The 16,638-nt window shown below is 45.4% G+C and overlaps 1 protein-coding gene across 1 annotated transcript in view; it reads left to right on the forward strand.

Annotated features, from left to right (window-relative positions):
* Nucleotides 1–16,638, forward strand: part of LOC141146729 (aldehyde oxidase-like) — a 433,392-nt gene that overhangs the window by 53,799 nt on the left and 362,955 nt on the right. Inside the window, exon 3 of the mRNA XM_073633239.1 lies at nucleotides 693–789. Coding sequence (XP_073489340.1) covers nucleotides 693–789 — 97 coding nt within the window. The remainder of the gene's footprint in view (nucleotides 1–692; nucleotides 790–16,638) is intronic.

Consider the following 16,638-nt stretch of genomic DNA (forward strand, 5'->3'; position numbering starts at 1 on the left):
CAGTCCCTCGAAATCAGGGACAGTTGGGAGCTATGCATACACAGTACTTGTATGAAGAAGTATCCTGTTCTCTTTGTATTGCTTCCTTTGTGTAAAATACCTGGTGTTCCTGCCAGTCTCTCTGGTTTCCAAAAACTTACCACACAAGGCAAGAGAGTACAGTGTGGTCAGTTCTCTAGCTGTGCCGAGAACTCAGCCTGCTCTCCGATAATGATCAGACATGCCTTGACATGCCCCCCTTTGCACAACCAATCACTGGGAGGAAGTTTAGCATGCTGCTGCTTCTTCTCCTCCCCCAGCTCTCTGAGCTCCTTATGCAGCTTAGAGCAGAGATTGTGATCACCTATAAAAAAAGGGGGAGGGGGCAGGGAGAAAAAAGGTGTGATATATAATATTACTGGTTTTGCCTTCCATTTCTAATTTAAACTGAATGGGTTGTTTTACAAGGTGAGTTGATCCACAAGCAGTGTGCACTGGATGAATCACTCCACTCCTGTTACTAATTTAGAAATTTTCAACCCATTGTGTACCCACTGACAAACTTGTTTTTCTTTAATTTAGGTAAATCATTCACTTTATTTTTTTGACATTTAACTCCAATGGGCTTGTTTTTTAGACCAATACACGGGCTGGCAAGAAAGCACTGGATGATGTAACATGTTGATATAAAATTCCTTGACAATTCTTTCCAGTACATTTGACAGGTACTAAATATGGCTGTGGAGGAGGTGGCTGTGGATCCTGCACTGTGATGATATCCTATATCCATCCTGTTTCCAAGAAGATCATGTATCCATCCCACTAGAGAATGAAAGTGTATGTCTGTATTATATCATTTAAATCATGTGTAGATCTGCTGACTTGGTATTTGTATGATGCATTTATAAGAAGAAGCTACAGAAATATTGTCTAGAAGTTTTTTCCCACTCTATCATGGTTATACTTTAACTATGTATTTTTAAAAATCCCAGACATGTGTTGACTGATCCCTTCTTAGGAGCTTGAGATCAACTACACTGAAAAAATACTGTTTATCGCGCACTGTTGCAGTTTTGCTTTTAACTCACACTGGTTGTTATGCTTCTAAATGTGCATAAAACTGCATCTACTTTGTACTTTTTTTTTTTTAACAAGTTTCCAAAATCCAATTTTCTTTATTATTTTTGGATAGCGTAGCGTTTTTTGGGGGGGTTTTTTCCCCCATCTGTATCTCAATAGGGAGATTTCCCTTCACTTCCTGTCCTGACTCAACACTAAGTGAGACAATATCCAATCTGAGAGATATCTCTTAGACCAGAAGTCTCCAACCCCCGGACTGCCGTAGCGTCTCTGCAGCCGGGCCATGGATGCGGTGGGCAGGTGAGAGAGCAGGGTCGCATCACAGAGGCGGATGGGCGGGTGAGAGAACCCGGCGCATCACAGAGGTGGGCGGGTGAGAGAGCCCGGTGGATCACAGAGGCAGGCGGATGAGAGAAGCTGGCAAGCAGAGATGACATCATCTCTCGCATCACAGCTCTTCCGCCCTCACAGCGCTGGTGTCAGAGGTGCAGCAGGGAGCAGAGAGGTGACATCATCTCTTGCTGTCGGCCCCGCATCACCACTCTCCTGCCCTCACTCAAGAACGACCACTGCATAGAGGCCTGCCTCTGTGCTAAGTGAACCAGTGCCACCAATGCAGTGACAATCCACTTCTGGTGGCACTGGTGTGGCATTCATCTGGTGGCAGACAGCATGGCAAGTTTCATTCATCTGGTGGCAGGCAGCATGGCAAGAGACATTCCACATCTGGTGGCAGGCAGCATGGCAAGTGACATTCCTCATCTGGTGGCAGGCAGCATGGCAAGTGGTATTCATCTGGTGGCAGGCAGCGTGGTAAGTGGTATTCATCTGGTGGCAGGCAGCGTGGCAAGCCGCATTCCTCATCTGGTGGCAGGGAATGTGGCAAGTGACATTCCTCATCTGGTGGCAGGCAGCATGGCAAGTGACAAGCTGCACCTACCATTATGATCATTATCCACACGGGGTGCTGGACAATCACAATAAAATATTTGTATAAAGCATTAATAATGCCTTAAGCTGCACTGCTTTTAGATATATAACCACAGCTGTGTTGGATGAACTGTATGGACTTTTTTTTTCAACCAGATTAACTATGTAACTGTTCAGTTATAAAAACTGTATTATAGAAATGTAAACATATACCCAAATTAAGAGAAAATAAACAAACACAAAATAAGAGAACCCCCCCCCCCAAAAAAAAAAAAGAAAGCAAGCAAAAAATTATATAAAAACCTAATAAACCGCTATAAAAAGGGAAACTTTTTATTTATGTTCCTCCAATATTACCAATATAGGTGACTATTACATCAAAAAAAAGTGTTTAAAGGACGATCTTTCCAAACATAACAAGTATGGGAGTTTCAGATTTGCAGTCCTAGAGATCCCAAATGTTCTTATCTCCTGGAAATATACCTTTTATATCTGCCAAAGAAATTTACACAAAACCAATAACATAAACTTTCATATACTGTATTCAATAAACAACATACACCATAGCCCAACATAAAGTTAATCTCAATGGCTGTTCTCCCCATAAACATAGGGTTGGATTTACTAAATGCAAATAGAGTACAGTATTTATCATCATCATCCACAGAGATCAATATTCCTGATAATTCATACAATGAATTGTCATACTTCCACTAATTATCATGGCGATGCATAAAGGTTCCCATAGTAGATTGATGTTATCACCATTATGTAAACATATATAGCAGTTCTTACAGAGTTTGAAAGTTCAACAGTCTCCTAGGGCTCATTCACATTTGAGTTGATAAACACATGTTCAATGGAAAGTCACACAGAAAAACAGAAAATTGTTATTAATACTCCATTAATTTTCCTTTCCTGGTCCGTCCTCACGCCAGCACACTGTGGGTTAACCGTTCCTCATTAACCCTTAGGACCACCTTCTTCCAGCGTAATAAATCCCTATCCTCTCCTCCCCCTTGTGTTCTCTTTTGTAGCGGTGACAGGTCACAGAGGTGTCCGTTTATGAAGCAGTGAACAGCTTTGATCCCCAGGATCGTGCTGATCACAGTCTATAAACAGTTTATGAAACAGAGATAATCGGGGGAGAAGTGTTTGAACTTGTTTTCCTGCCGATGATCACCGCACACAGAGAATCCTCATTGACTGACACAGTAACGGCCAGTTTATGAAGCTGCGATCTCAGCACTTCACTGGCAATCTGTGTCAGAATTCACACTCCCCGATTCACCAGCTCAGAGGCGGTGAATTGGGGAGTGAAGAGAGAATCCCAGGGGATCTGAGGGGGAAGGAGGAAGATTTTTAACTTCCTTCTACCTCGTTCAGAACCCCCAACACTGGAACCATGTCCCCCTGTCATATTTATGTGTATACATACATATGTAGCAATAACTCTCGGTGGAGCTGCTGGTTTAAACGGGCTTGTTACCTTCACTCTCGACACCCCTGCTTCACCAGCACCGGGTCTAGGGTTCTGTTGAGTTTACCTCTGGACGATATAAGCACCAACACTTGAGTACGTTTTCAATGCTTTATTGAACCAAGTAACGAAGGAAGTAGCAGGAAAGAGGCAGAAGGGAAGCTACAGGGAAGCTCAAATACCTTTCTTTAGGATTCTTGAGAAGGTCCTTTAAAGTTGAATATTGTAATCGGATGCAATCCCCTTGTGGGACACAATCTTTGCTCACCTGGATAGGCCTCTCTCACTTGCCTAGCAGCCAGTACGTAGCATTAACAATAGTCTCTGCCACAGACCCGCTCGAAACAAATCCGTACAATCCTCTGCCACAGGATGTATTAAACTTTGCGGTGAAGGTCAGCCACAGTACTTGGACCTCTAAGCCAACCCGGCAGCACTATGCTGTAAAACTACTTTAGTATACGTCCTCCAACTAAGTCACCAGGCCCCTCTCCAGACCAGCACCCTGCGTGATCCTTCCATGATGGGTCCTCCCCTGGGATCTTCTCGGTTGTCCAGCTTCTTCATTCAGGATAGACAGCTCAGGACCATTCCTCAGCTGCTGTGGTAGGCCCCAGACATGCTTCAGGGCCCACCCACACGCCGCAGCAGTGCGGGCCTCCGGAACGGAGGACCACGAGGTAGCACTCTAATGCATACCTGTCAGCCAGGAGGGCCAGCAGGTGGCTGAAAAACGAACCCCAAAACATGGCGTCTGTCCCATAAATACCCTCTCCCAGGATGCAACTTGGAGGACCACCTCCACCGAGTTGTCTCCGGGACAGAGGAGCACCCATACGCTTCGACACGTTGCCTTTCCAACACTAGCCAATGGTAACAGCGTCACCCACCGGCTCAGTGTGGAACCACACGCAACATCAGCCAAGCTGGAACAGAGGCAAATCTAACTCCCCTAACGAGCAATTTACTAAATTTACCTATCAGTTGGTAGATCATAAATCTACCAGCGCTACATATATATATATATATATATATATATATATATATATATATATATATATAAATAAATAAAATGTGTGTGTTTATACGTGTATATATAATGTGTGTGTGTATATATATATATATATATATATATATATATATATATATATATAAAATGCAGGGGGACTCGTTATTTTATTAACATAACCACGCCGTCTGTCGTGTGTATTGAGCAGTGATAATATATCACTGCTTAATAAATGGACATCTCTGTGTTTTGGATTTCTGGTACTGTAATCTCCTAAAGTCTCACGAGATTCCAGTATCAGGGGCCGTTCTCCACTGTTGGAAGCGTTTGTAGATAACTTCGCTCCTCCAAAGGTGAAGCGATCTACTCTGCTTCATAAACTGGCACACAGAGGAGAAAGATTTCCTCTGTGAATGCCAGAGAATAAAGCAGTGAAAAGATTTCACTGCTTCATAAACAGACACCTTAGGGAGTGAAGTAAAGTTGTGCTGACGTGAGGACAGACTAGGAAAGGAAAATTACGGTGAGTATTAATAACAATTTACCGTTTTCCTGGTCGTCCTCCCATTAGTACACTATGGGATATACCATATACAATATAGGGTGGGAAAGAAATGACAAAACTCGACAAATTCTATGCTTTACCACACTTTAACCCCTTCCCGCCGAGCGTATGCAGATGTGCGTACTCGGCTTTCCGGAGTGTGTACAACATGGTACCGGGATGATGCCTGCAGCCGGCGATCAGCTATCCATGTATAACAACCGATGCGGCTAAAAGCCGCTCGGCTGTTATACCAGAGGAGCGGGAGGGGACGTCCCCCCTCCCACCGCCTCCCACCGCTCTTCCCGGGCCTCCCGATCCACCGGGAGGCCCGATCGATGATCCGCCGCCTCCGGCGGCTGCTGACAGTTTGGAACGAAGCCGTGCACGGCTTCGTTCCAGCCTTCTAATTGTAAACGCGGAAGCGACGTCATGACATCACTTCCCGTTTACTTGGCTGCCAACGGCGCCAGATTTGAAAAAATACACAGTATTCAGAATCGCCGTTTTCGGCGATCTGAATACTGTGAAGTGCAAAGGAGGGATCGTACCTGTTACCACCTATTACTGTCACAAGGGATGTTTACATTCCTTGTGACAGCAATAAAGGTGATCAAACTATTTTTTTTTTAAAAAACACAATTTATAAAAATAAATAAAATAAGAAAAAAAACAAATTTTTAAAGCGCCCCCGTCCCCACGAGCTTGCACAGCAAAGAAAACGCATACGGAAGTCACGTCCGCATATGTAAACGGTGTTCAAATCACACATGTGAGGTATCGCGGCGATCGTCAGAGCGAGAGCAATAATTCTAGCACTAGACCTCCTCTGTAACTCTAACCTGGTAACCATAAAAAAAATTTAAAGCGTCGCCTATGGAGATTTTTAGGTACCGTAGTTTGTCGCCATTCCACGAGTGCGTGCAATTATAAAGCGTGACATGTTTGGTATCTATTTACTTGGCGTAACATCATCTTTCACATTATACAAAAAAATTGGGCTAACTTTACTGTTTGTTTTTTTTAAAACTCATGAAAATGTCCCTTTTCCCAAAAATTTGCGTTTAAAACACCGCTGCACAAATACCGTGTGATAAAAAATATTGCAACAATCGCCATTTTATTCTCTAGATTCTCTGCTAAAAATTATATATAATGTTTGGGGGCTCTAAGTAATTTTCTAGCATAAAATACGGATTTTAACTTGTAAACACCAAATGTCAAAAATAGGCTGTCATGAAAGGGTTAATTCATTAATTGGTCAAAGGAGTCGACACTACCGCCACTCCAAACATCGAAGAACTAGCAGTGACTACGTCCAGTTTGTAGGGCCGAGCAAAAGTTTCACAGGAACTCCAGCTAGCCGTCCTGCATATGTCCTCCATCGGGATCTTTGACACGGACGCCCACGAAGCTGCTATCCCTCTTGTAGAATGAGCTTGTATAGTCTGCGAGGGAGCAAGGCCCTGTTGCTTGTATGCCAAGGAGATAGTTCTTGTGATCCTGATGCTGCCTCCCCTTTCTTGGGTCCCGAATTGAAAATAAACAGATTATTTGATTTGTGTATCTGTTGTGCCCTTTACAGATATGATGATATTAAGCCGACCATGTACAGAGGTCTCAAATCTAACCGGTTCGCCTGATCTGGAGACTGCGTAAAGCGAGGTAGCACTGCCCCCCCCAGTTTACATGAAACCTTGAGACCACCTTAGAGGCCAAGGCTAAAGCGGGTCTCAGGTTCGCTCTCTCTGGATAAATAAACTGAATGATTCTTCACAGGATAAGGCTGCTAACTCCGACATTCTTCTGGCCGTCGTAATGGCCGTCAGGAAGACCAGTTTGATTGTTAGAAATCCAAGTGTACATAATTCAGCCGGACTTAATGGGGCCTGCAACAGTGCCTTTAGGACCGTGCCCAAGTCCCAAGTTGGGAAGAGGTTCCTCCTTGGCGGCCGCATTCTTATTGTGGCTCTGAGGAATTGTTTTATTAAAGGCTCATTGGTCCATATATGTCTGGTGAAGCAGAACAGGGCTGACACTTGAACTTTAATTGAGTTGTATGCCAAGCCTATAGTTAGTGCTGTTTGCAGAAACTCTAAAATATTTGCAATACCTGAAGTTAATGGGGAGAAACTATGCTGTGATGCAAAGTCCACTCATTTTCTCCAAATCCTGGAGTATATGGCATTTGTTGTAGTCTTCTTTGCCCTAGTAATGTAGCGATTACCTCCTCTGAGAGGCCCTGTGCATGCAGTCGGGCCAATTCAACAGCCAGGCCATCAGCTGCAGTCTCCCTGGATTGGGGTGCATCCACTGTCCCTGCTGTAATAGGTCCCTCCTGAGAGGTAGGTGTACTGGTGGGGCTGACGGCATCTGCAAGAGCAGAGAAAACTTTGGCCTCCTGGGCCAGAAGGGTACAATTAGGATGGCATGTACCTCCTCCTTTGCGATCTTCAGCAGAGCCCTCATGATTAATGGGATTGGAGGAAACCGGTACACTAGGGGAAATCGCAATAAGATTGAGAAGGCGTCCTGGGCTATCACCTCATTGTACCTGCATCTTGCGGCGAACTCTGGCACCTGCACATTCCCTGGTGTGGCCTTCGGGTCTACATTGGGTGTCCCCCATCTGGCGAAAATTGGTTGAATATAGTGACTGCTGATTGCCCATTCTCCACTGCTGGGAAATCCCCGGCTCAGTCGGTCTGCATCTGGTTTTGCCTGCCTGGAGTGTACACCGCTGTTAAATCCTCCACGAATCTCGGCCCAGTGGAGAATCTTGATTGCGAATTGAAGTAACGCCAGACTCTTGGTTCCTCCCTGTCGGGTGTTATGACACCGCTGTCTGGTTGTCTAGTCTAGTCAGAGTTTGACTTGAGCTCCCTGAATCATCCCCTTGAATGCCATTAGGGCCATGTATGCTGCCTGTAGCTCAAGTAGATTGAAGTGTATGGTCTCCGTCACTCTCCACCTGCCTTGAATCTGCCTGCCAAGGCAGTGAGCCCCCCCAGCCCTGGAGGCTGGGGTCCGAGGTAATTACAATCCAGACTCCCGTGCTGAGAGGCCTGCCCCACACCAGAGTCTTCGGCAAGGTCCCCCAGCTTAGACTCTGATGGATCCATCCTGGTATCCAGATCTTCTGGTCCAAGAACTGGCCATGCCATTGTCCCAGGAAGGACATCTGGAAGGCCCTCATATGGAACCTTGTCCACTGTACCACTGGGATAGCTGCGGTGAACATCCCCAACATTGTCATGCAGTCTCTTGCTGACAGCTTCGGTGCCTCCATCACCCTATAGACACAGGCTTTCAGCTCGGCCACCTTGTGATATGGCAGAAGAACCCGACCTGACTGGGTGTCGAATACCATGCCTAAATACTCCATCTGTTGGGCAGGAATTTGATTGCTCTTTTGATGGTTTATCAGCCATCGGAAGTTGAACAGGTTCGCTATCACCTTGTTGCGCTGTAGCGCCAGTTGCTTGCTTGAATGTGCCATGACAAGAATGTCATAAGAATGTCAGATAAATGGTCGCCAACAGGATCTTGGAGAAAACCCTGGGAGCTCTGTTGATGCCGAAGGGCAGACATTTAAACTGATCATTTTTTTCTTCTATTGTGAATCTGAGGTACTTTTGATGGTGTTTGTAGATTGGGACATGTAAATAAACATCTGCCAAATTGATTGAGATTACCCAATCTCATAGTTGAACCACTGATGTTATTGTATATATTGACTCCATCCTGAATCTTTTGGGAATGATGCAATGGTCTAACACCGGTCTGAGCTCTCCAGATGCTTTGGGTACCAGGAAAATTGGAGAATATACTCCCTTCCCCTGGCACTCCTGTGGCACTGATGTAATTGCTTGTTTCTGCGATAATTTGGCAATGTAATCCTGCAAACACTTGCTTTCTTCTGATCCTGTGGGTAATGTGTTCGGACAAAGAAATTCGGAGGTTTCTTTTGAAATCTTATTTTGTATCCATGCTTTATGATTTGTCGGATCCAGCGGTCCTTCACATTTGTTGTTCACTCACTCCTGTATCTTGCCAACCTGGCTCCAACTTGGAGGGTTTGTACGGATTGACCATCAAACAGATTACTCAGTCTTTTTTGCCACCTGCCCTGGGGTCGAATTCACATTGCGCAGATAGGAGCTCTCTGTCCCCCTCCATTGAGGCCTGGTGTATTCCCGGCCTGGCCTATATGATCTGGCCATTCGTAACCCAGACCTTTTAAGGCCCTTGAGATCGATGTTGGGGTTATGGATGGGCGACAGGCTGCTCTGGCAATAGCATAGATCTTTTTAAGATCCTATCTATCGGATTCCTAAATGTGGTGGAATCCTCCATTGGGAGGGAGACATGCCTTGAAAGGTGCTGTAGGGCTGCGTCTACCCCTGGCGTCGCCTCCCAAAAAGCATCATCAGAGGGATTGAATGGATAGAGTTTATTAAATGCTTCAAATGCATGGGCACGTCCTCTCTCTGACGAAGAACCCGATAAGATCTCACAGATTCTTGGCAATTTTCGGCCTTGATCTGTGGAGGTGCCTGGTTTAGGTTCTTCTCTAGAACGGGCCGTGCTGGAGGCTAGCTGTATGCTTTCAGCGACTGCCTCATTGATCTAGTCCTTAACCTTCCGTGCTTTTGCTTCCTTATCCTTGGCCACATCCTTCATGCATTCGGCACATAGAAGCTTCCCAACAACAGCTGGTGCCGTGTAAGCCCAGCATTGGCCATCTGCCAGTCTCCTGGACTGTCTTGGTTCTACTGCTGGAGTTTTACTGTAACTTGGACCACTGGGAAATTGGTCAATTTGCTTTGGGATGGGACCTTGGTTGCAGGGACTTTAAATGGTGGCAGCACTTTTCATTCTGGGAATGTCGTTGTTTTTTCTTTTTTGGGGGTTTTTTTAGGGCTTCTGCTCCTAAAAAGATTAAACAACACATTACTCATGTGTGCGGCACTCTTTTAAACTTCAAGTTCCCTGTAGACCCCTCCTACCTATCTGCAGATCTTCGTGCCTGCTGTGACGGAAGCAAAAAGAGCCTTTTACTTATTCCTCTTTAAAACTTTGGCCATCTTACCTGCAGCAAATGAGCTGGAGTCTGCAGGATTGCAGAGAGACTGGGTGCAGCAGCTGCTGAGGTTTTTAGCCAAACCGGGCTGGGAGATAATAGGAGAGAGGGTAAGTCAGACACAGCAGAGAAGGGAAGGGGGGGGGAGGGTCGCATTCAGTCTTACCGGATCCCCACACAATGTGACAGCTACATTGTTTGTCAATGCCGCCGCCGTGGCTTCCAGTCTAAATAGCGTGCTGGTTACCCCAGAATTGCGAGGCCGCTCCCGCTAAGCCCCGCCCACATGACGTCATCCGACAACGTTCTGAGGTCCGGAGAAGCGGACGGCGCGGTCCTAATGCCGGGGAGCCCATGCAGGCTGTTAATAAATGATCCTCTTCTGCTCGCCACAGCCTCCGTGAGTGTCATTTAGACACCCAATCCCAGCACCCAGGGCGTCCAGTGTATTAAGAGGATTTACCTCTATCCTTTCTGGACCCTCCAACCCCAGGAGAGGCTAACCTGGGGGGGGAAAGGTTAGGTAGGGGGTGAAGCTGGAATGCTCTCAGTCTGGTGGCCCGCCTGGCAACCAATGAAAAAAGAACACGAGGGGGAGAGGAGGACAGGGATTTATTACGCTGGCTGGAGGAAGCTGGTCCTGAGGGTTAATGAGGAACAGTTAACCCATAGTGTGCTGATGGGTGAACAACCAGGAAACAATTATTCTCTATGTGCCCTTTTTATACCATACAGTTGTGCTCATAAGTTCACATACCCTGGCAGAATTTATGATTTCTTGGCCATTTTTCAGAGAATATGAATGATAACACGAAAACTTTTCTTTCACTCATGGTTAGTGCTTGGCTGAAGCCATTTATTATCAATCAACTGTGTTTACTCTCTTTAAAGAAAAATGACAACAGAAACTGCCCAAATGACCCTGATCAAAAGTTTACATACCCCAGTTCTTAATGCCATGTATTGCCCCCTTTAACATCAATGACAGCTTGAGGTCTTTTGTGGTATTTGTGGATGAGGCTCTTTATCTTCTCAGATGGTAAAGCTGCCCATTCCTCTTAGCAAAAATCCTCCAGTTCCTGTAAATTCCTGGGCTGTCTTGCATGAACTGCAGGTTTGAGGTCTCCCCAGAGTGGCTCAAAGATATTGAGGTCAGGAGACTGAGATGGCCATTCCAGAACCTTCACTTTATTCTGCTTTAGCCAATGACAGATCGACTTGGCCTTTTGTTTTGGATCATGTTGGAATGTCCAAGTACGTCCCATGTGCAGCTTCCTGGCTGATGAATGCAAATGTTCCTCCAGTATTTTTTGATAACATACTGCATTCATCTTGCCATCAATTTTGACCAAATTTCCTGTGCCTTTTGTAGCTCACACATCCCCAAAACATCAGCGTTTCACATTAGGAATGGTGTACCTTTCATCATAGGCCTTGTTGACTCCTCTCCAAATGTAACGTCTATGATTGTGGCCAAAAAGCTCAATTTTGGTCTCATCACTCCAAGTAACTTTGTGCCAGAAAGTTTGAGGTTTGTCTCTGTGCTGTTTGGCGTATTGTAAGTGGGATACTTTGTGGCATTTGCGTGGTAATGGCTTTCTTCTGGCGACTCGACTATGCAGCCCATCTTTCTTCAAGTGCCTCCTTATTGTGCATCTTGAAACCACACCACATGGTTTCTGAGAGTCCTGTATTCCACCTGAAGTTGTTTGTGGGTTTTTCTTTGCATCCCAAACAATTTTCTTGGCAGTTGTGGCTGAAATTTTAGTTGGTCTACCTGACCGTGGTTTGGTTTGAACAGCACCCTTCATTTTCCACTTCTTGATTAGAGCTTGAACACTGCTGATTGGCATTCTCAATTCCTTTGGATATCTTTTTATATCCCTTTCCTGTTTTATACAGTTCAGCTACTTTTTCCCGCAGATCCTTTGGAAATTCTTTTGCTTTTTCCCATGACTCAGAATCCAGAAACGTCAGTGCAGCACTGGATGAAAAATGCAAGGGTCTGTCAGCAGTCCAGAAACTCATTGACCTTTTATACACACACACTAATTATAAGCAAACAGATCACAGGTGAGGATGGTTATCTTTAATAGCCATTCAAACCCTTTTGTGTCAACTTGCGTGTAAACTTTTGATCAGGGTCATTTGGGTAATTTCTGTTGTCATTATGATTTAAAAATAGTAAACACAGTTGATTGATAATAAATGGCTTCAGCCAAACACTAACCATGAGTGAAAGAAATGTTTTGTGTTATTGTTCATATTCTCTGAAAAATGGCCAAGAAATCATAAATTCTGCCATGGCATGTAAACTTATGAGCACAACTGTAGATGTGCATTATGTAAAAATTAATCGGGCCTGCATTTTTACACAGTACAATGCAAAGAAGTCATGCTTCAATGCACCACAGCACATCACAATGTGCTCTTGTGCATAGAGCTAAATGAGGTTCAATTTCAATGCAGTTAAAATGGAAAAAAGGTAAACACTGCACTGCATTTATTTTTATTTATTTTTTATTCCCACTGATGACCTGCCTGTTTTTCCTCAGGGCATATTTTTCCCCCCACTGACCAAGAAAATCAGGCATTTTTCCCATTGAAATTTTTTCCTGGGCCTTTTTTCCCCACTAATAATGATGTGGAAAGTTTATTTTTTTTCCACTGACCAATAACGTAGAGCATTTTTTTCCCCACTTAAACCAGATGTTTATCTCTTCCAGGCCCCCACTGACCACCAACATTGGAAATTTAATTTCCTGATGCCACCATGGCAGCATACTAGTGATAGGCTCCGCCTTTCTCCCCTCCCTCAGGACCAATGAAATAGCATAAATTAAAGGCCAGTTAGGCCCCGCCCCATTCTTTTTTTTGTCCTCATACCTCCACGCACCAGTGAAGAGTAAGCAGTATTATGTTCCCCCCTCTGCCTCCAGGCAGCTGCCGGCTGGGTTAAGCTTCTCCCAGTACGAAGTCCCAGTATCAGGCTGCTAAAAGCGCCAGGGTAGCTTGGGAGCTCCTTCTGTGGGTCTCGATGGAGCTGAGCAGTTTTTCCTCTTTAGGAATTAAATCTGCCTTTAAGGTTGGTTTGGGGAGGCCAGCTTTGCATTCTTCTTGCCTTTGTTTGTCTCCTGTCATTTTCTCATTTTCTGCACCTCCTGTTCTTTTCCTCCTGCAGTGGCACTGGTCTGGGTACATTACTCCCCCTAGACAGGTTCTCTGTCCTTTGCTGTCCTAGGCCGGCTGTAGGTATAGCTTATGTTTGTAGGTTGTGTGTGTATAGGTTTGGGGCAGGGGGTATGTGTGTATATATATATATATATATATGTATATATGTGTATTGTGGGGGATCAGAGGGGTGGACAGCTGGCTCAGAGACAGTCCATTAAAACAAATGATTATTTATTAAGCAAAATGGCTGGTTGTGCACACAGGTACAGCTCACAGTTCAGCAGCACATAGGCTTATAGGTAATAGTTTATGGCTCCAATCAGAGCTAAAGTCTTTATGTGGTTAAGCTCAGCACACCATCCAGCCATGGACATTTTCACACAGTGTGCTGCTGTCTGTCTCCTACTCAAACAGCTCCTCTCTGAGACTTTCAGCCCAGCTGACAATAAGCAGAACTGAAGGGGAAATACCTGACCTCTTCGATTAACCCCTTCTTAACTCTGCCCCAGGCTGACCCTCTACAGTGTGTATATATGTTCATGTATATGTTTGTGTGTATATATGTGTGTGTTCTTATGTTGGTTGGTATGTATGTATGTGGGGGGGGGTGTTATATGGAGCGGTATGTGCATGTATTTATATATGCATGCATATTGTTTTTAAAAAAAAAAAGGGGAAAGGAGAGAGTGTGTAGATGTATATATGTGTATGTATATATTTAGATATGCATCAATAGAGGGAGAAGCGAAGTCGCTGTTGCCTTATCTATTTTTCCTCTTCTCGGTCTTTCTGCGGCTGTCCGTCTCTCAGCTGGTCATCCCATTTCTCCACGGTTCGAGTATCAGTCACCACCCATACAAAAGACCCTCAACCCTTAGGTGGGGACCACCGTGTCGGTAAGTTTTCAGGAAAAGAGTGCCCTCTCATGCAGATTGCTTTGATTTGCTTCAGCTCCGCACGCTCTCAAAGGCCAGAGCCAGAGGCCATAGAAAGGCGGACAATCTTCAGAGAAGCATAGCTCGGATGCTGCTCCCACTCAGGAGAGAGGTTCCAAGGAGAACGTCTTAGCTCTTCTTTCCCAGACCCAGCACCCCAACAAGAGTCCTGCAGGACCTGTGGCACAGTGCCTATGCCCAGGAGGCTGGTGAGTGAAGTCGGGCTGGTTGAAGTTTGCAGCTGACAGGTAATACTGAACTTCTGTTTTAAACTCACTGTAATTACTCTAGCTAGCCAGCCCCCTTGTTGCGGGTCTAGCCACTAGCAGAACAACCTGCCTCATGGATCACTCATCCTCTCAGTACTCCTGAGGAGGGGGTGCAGCCTGCAAATGATTTTAGCTCCCTTGCACCAGAGGAAGGTCTGGAGCTACTTGATGTCAGTTTTTCTTTGGAGAACTGTGTATCCAGGCAGTCATGCAGACCATTACATGGGTTAAAAGACAAAGTCATATTTACCCTTTCAATGAGCAATCACTTTTCCATTAGGAAACTGGTTTAATTCAAGGCGGATATAGCATCGGTGAAATCCATGCCTACAGTGGAACCGGCTGTTGTCCAATAGGGTGGCGGCTGGTAAGGGCCTGCCACTCAACAGAGGCCCTTACCTTGGTGACAGGTGCTTTGGGCTTCTGCTCCCAGGATATGGTTGGGGAGGAAATCCTTAGGGCTGATATCTTGGGACCCGGCCAAGATGTATCGGCAAATTTCACTGCAGAAGCAGTAATAGTCTCAACCTGGTGCCTGGCCAAGGCAATGCTATACTCAGTTACGGCTAGGGGTACCCTATGGTTGAGACCCGGGGCTGTGTTTGGCTTCCTAGAAACAAATTGGAATAGTCACTTTATAGTGCAAGATCTCTGTTTGATATGAAACCAGAGACAGCCATGTCGGAAGTGACAGGAGGAGGGTCTGTTCTTCTCCCATAACAGAAAGCAGGAAAGTAAAAAAAATATATAACTAAAAATAAATGATAACAAATAAAGGGAGAAATGTGTTTCTCCCCCGCTAGGTTCCACTCCTCTAGGGGCAACCTTTCATAAGGTCCATAAATGAAAATCTTTGGGTGTACCGCAGGTACCCACAAAACCCTTTTACCGGGCGCATGCCCAGACTTTTAAGGTAAGTCCCAGTGGGCACGCATCACAGGTTACTGGACAGTGGATTGTGCAGATCCTTGAGGATAGGCATTCATGGTCACTTCGGTGGATTCCTCACTGTTCCTTCTACGGACCTTTTTCTCCCCCTCGGAGCTGCAAGATCCACCGCAACCACAGCGGTTACAATACTTACAGACACTTCAGACTCAGAGGGGAGCTGTCCTGGTCCAATCTCACAGGAGAGATTGTAGGTTTCCTACCCACCCCTGTTTGGAGGTCGCGGGGGTTGGAGAGAAGCATTCGCTTGCTGCAGATGGCTGGAGGCTTTTGCTAGATTGCCAGGATTCTTAGCCTTACATCCCAAAATGTTTTCTTTTCTTTTTTTCCAAAGTAAGTAAATTTGGCGATTGGTTGGACACATCTCCGCTTTATCAGCCTACCTTTTAGCCTATGAATATCTCTAAGAATATTCACAGTGGTTTCAGTGCCGTGTCAGTTCCTCATGGAGAACAGGGTCTCCAGATTCGCCACTACCTGGGCGTCATTCCTTTCTACATAAAAAAAAAAGGCCAACTTTTGCTTTCCAACGGTTAAAGTGCCTGTGGGACTCTACTGGTTCCTCTGTTTTGCTTCCAACAGAAAAGGAAGGTGACGGTCATAAGGAGAATTCTGAGATCAGATGCCTCTACTTCCTGGATGACTTCTAGGTGTCTCAGCCTCCTGGCCGTAATGTTGTCATGACGATGATTCCTTGGGTGCATGGGCACCGGTGCTGGTTTCAACTACAATGGAGGAAACAGGATCCGGCGCAGCTATGGTCAGTGTCACACAGTATGTATAGCGGTCCGCGGTGATGGAAAGACCTTGAGGATGTCACGAACCATCTGACTGGATCAATGTGATGAATCATATTGGCAAGACAGCCTGGAAGGCGCACTGCGAGGGTTTGTTGGTCAAGGCAAGAGAATATTGCTAGCCAAGGAAGGTAGTCTCGAAAGCGCTGGAAGGTCAGGTAGCCTTTTTTATCACTTTGACCTTGCTACACAGAATCAAGGGTGACCAGTCATCATGCGGTTGAGCAACAGGACAGCAATTGCGTATTTTCAGCTCCAGGGAGGATCTCGCGGCAATATGCTATTGAGAGATGTAGAACCCAGAATGTCTGGGTAGGAAGATCACCAGCAAATTCTGGAAGCAATTTACCTCCTAGGGGACTGGAATACACGGACATACTGTCCATCATGCAAGCTTGCCAGAGCATGAG

Source organism: Aquarana catesbeiana, linkage group LG06, assembly GCF_042186555.1.
Source record: "Aquarana catesbeiana isolate 2022-GZ linkage group LG06, ASM4218655v1, whole genome shotgun sequence".
NCBI classification, from domain to species: Eukaryota; Metazoa; Chordata; class Amphibia; order Anura; family Ranidae; genus Aquarana; species Aquarana catesbeiana.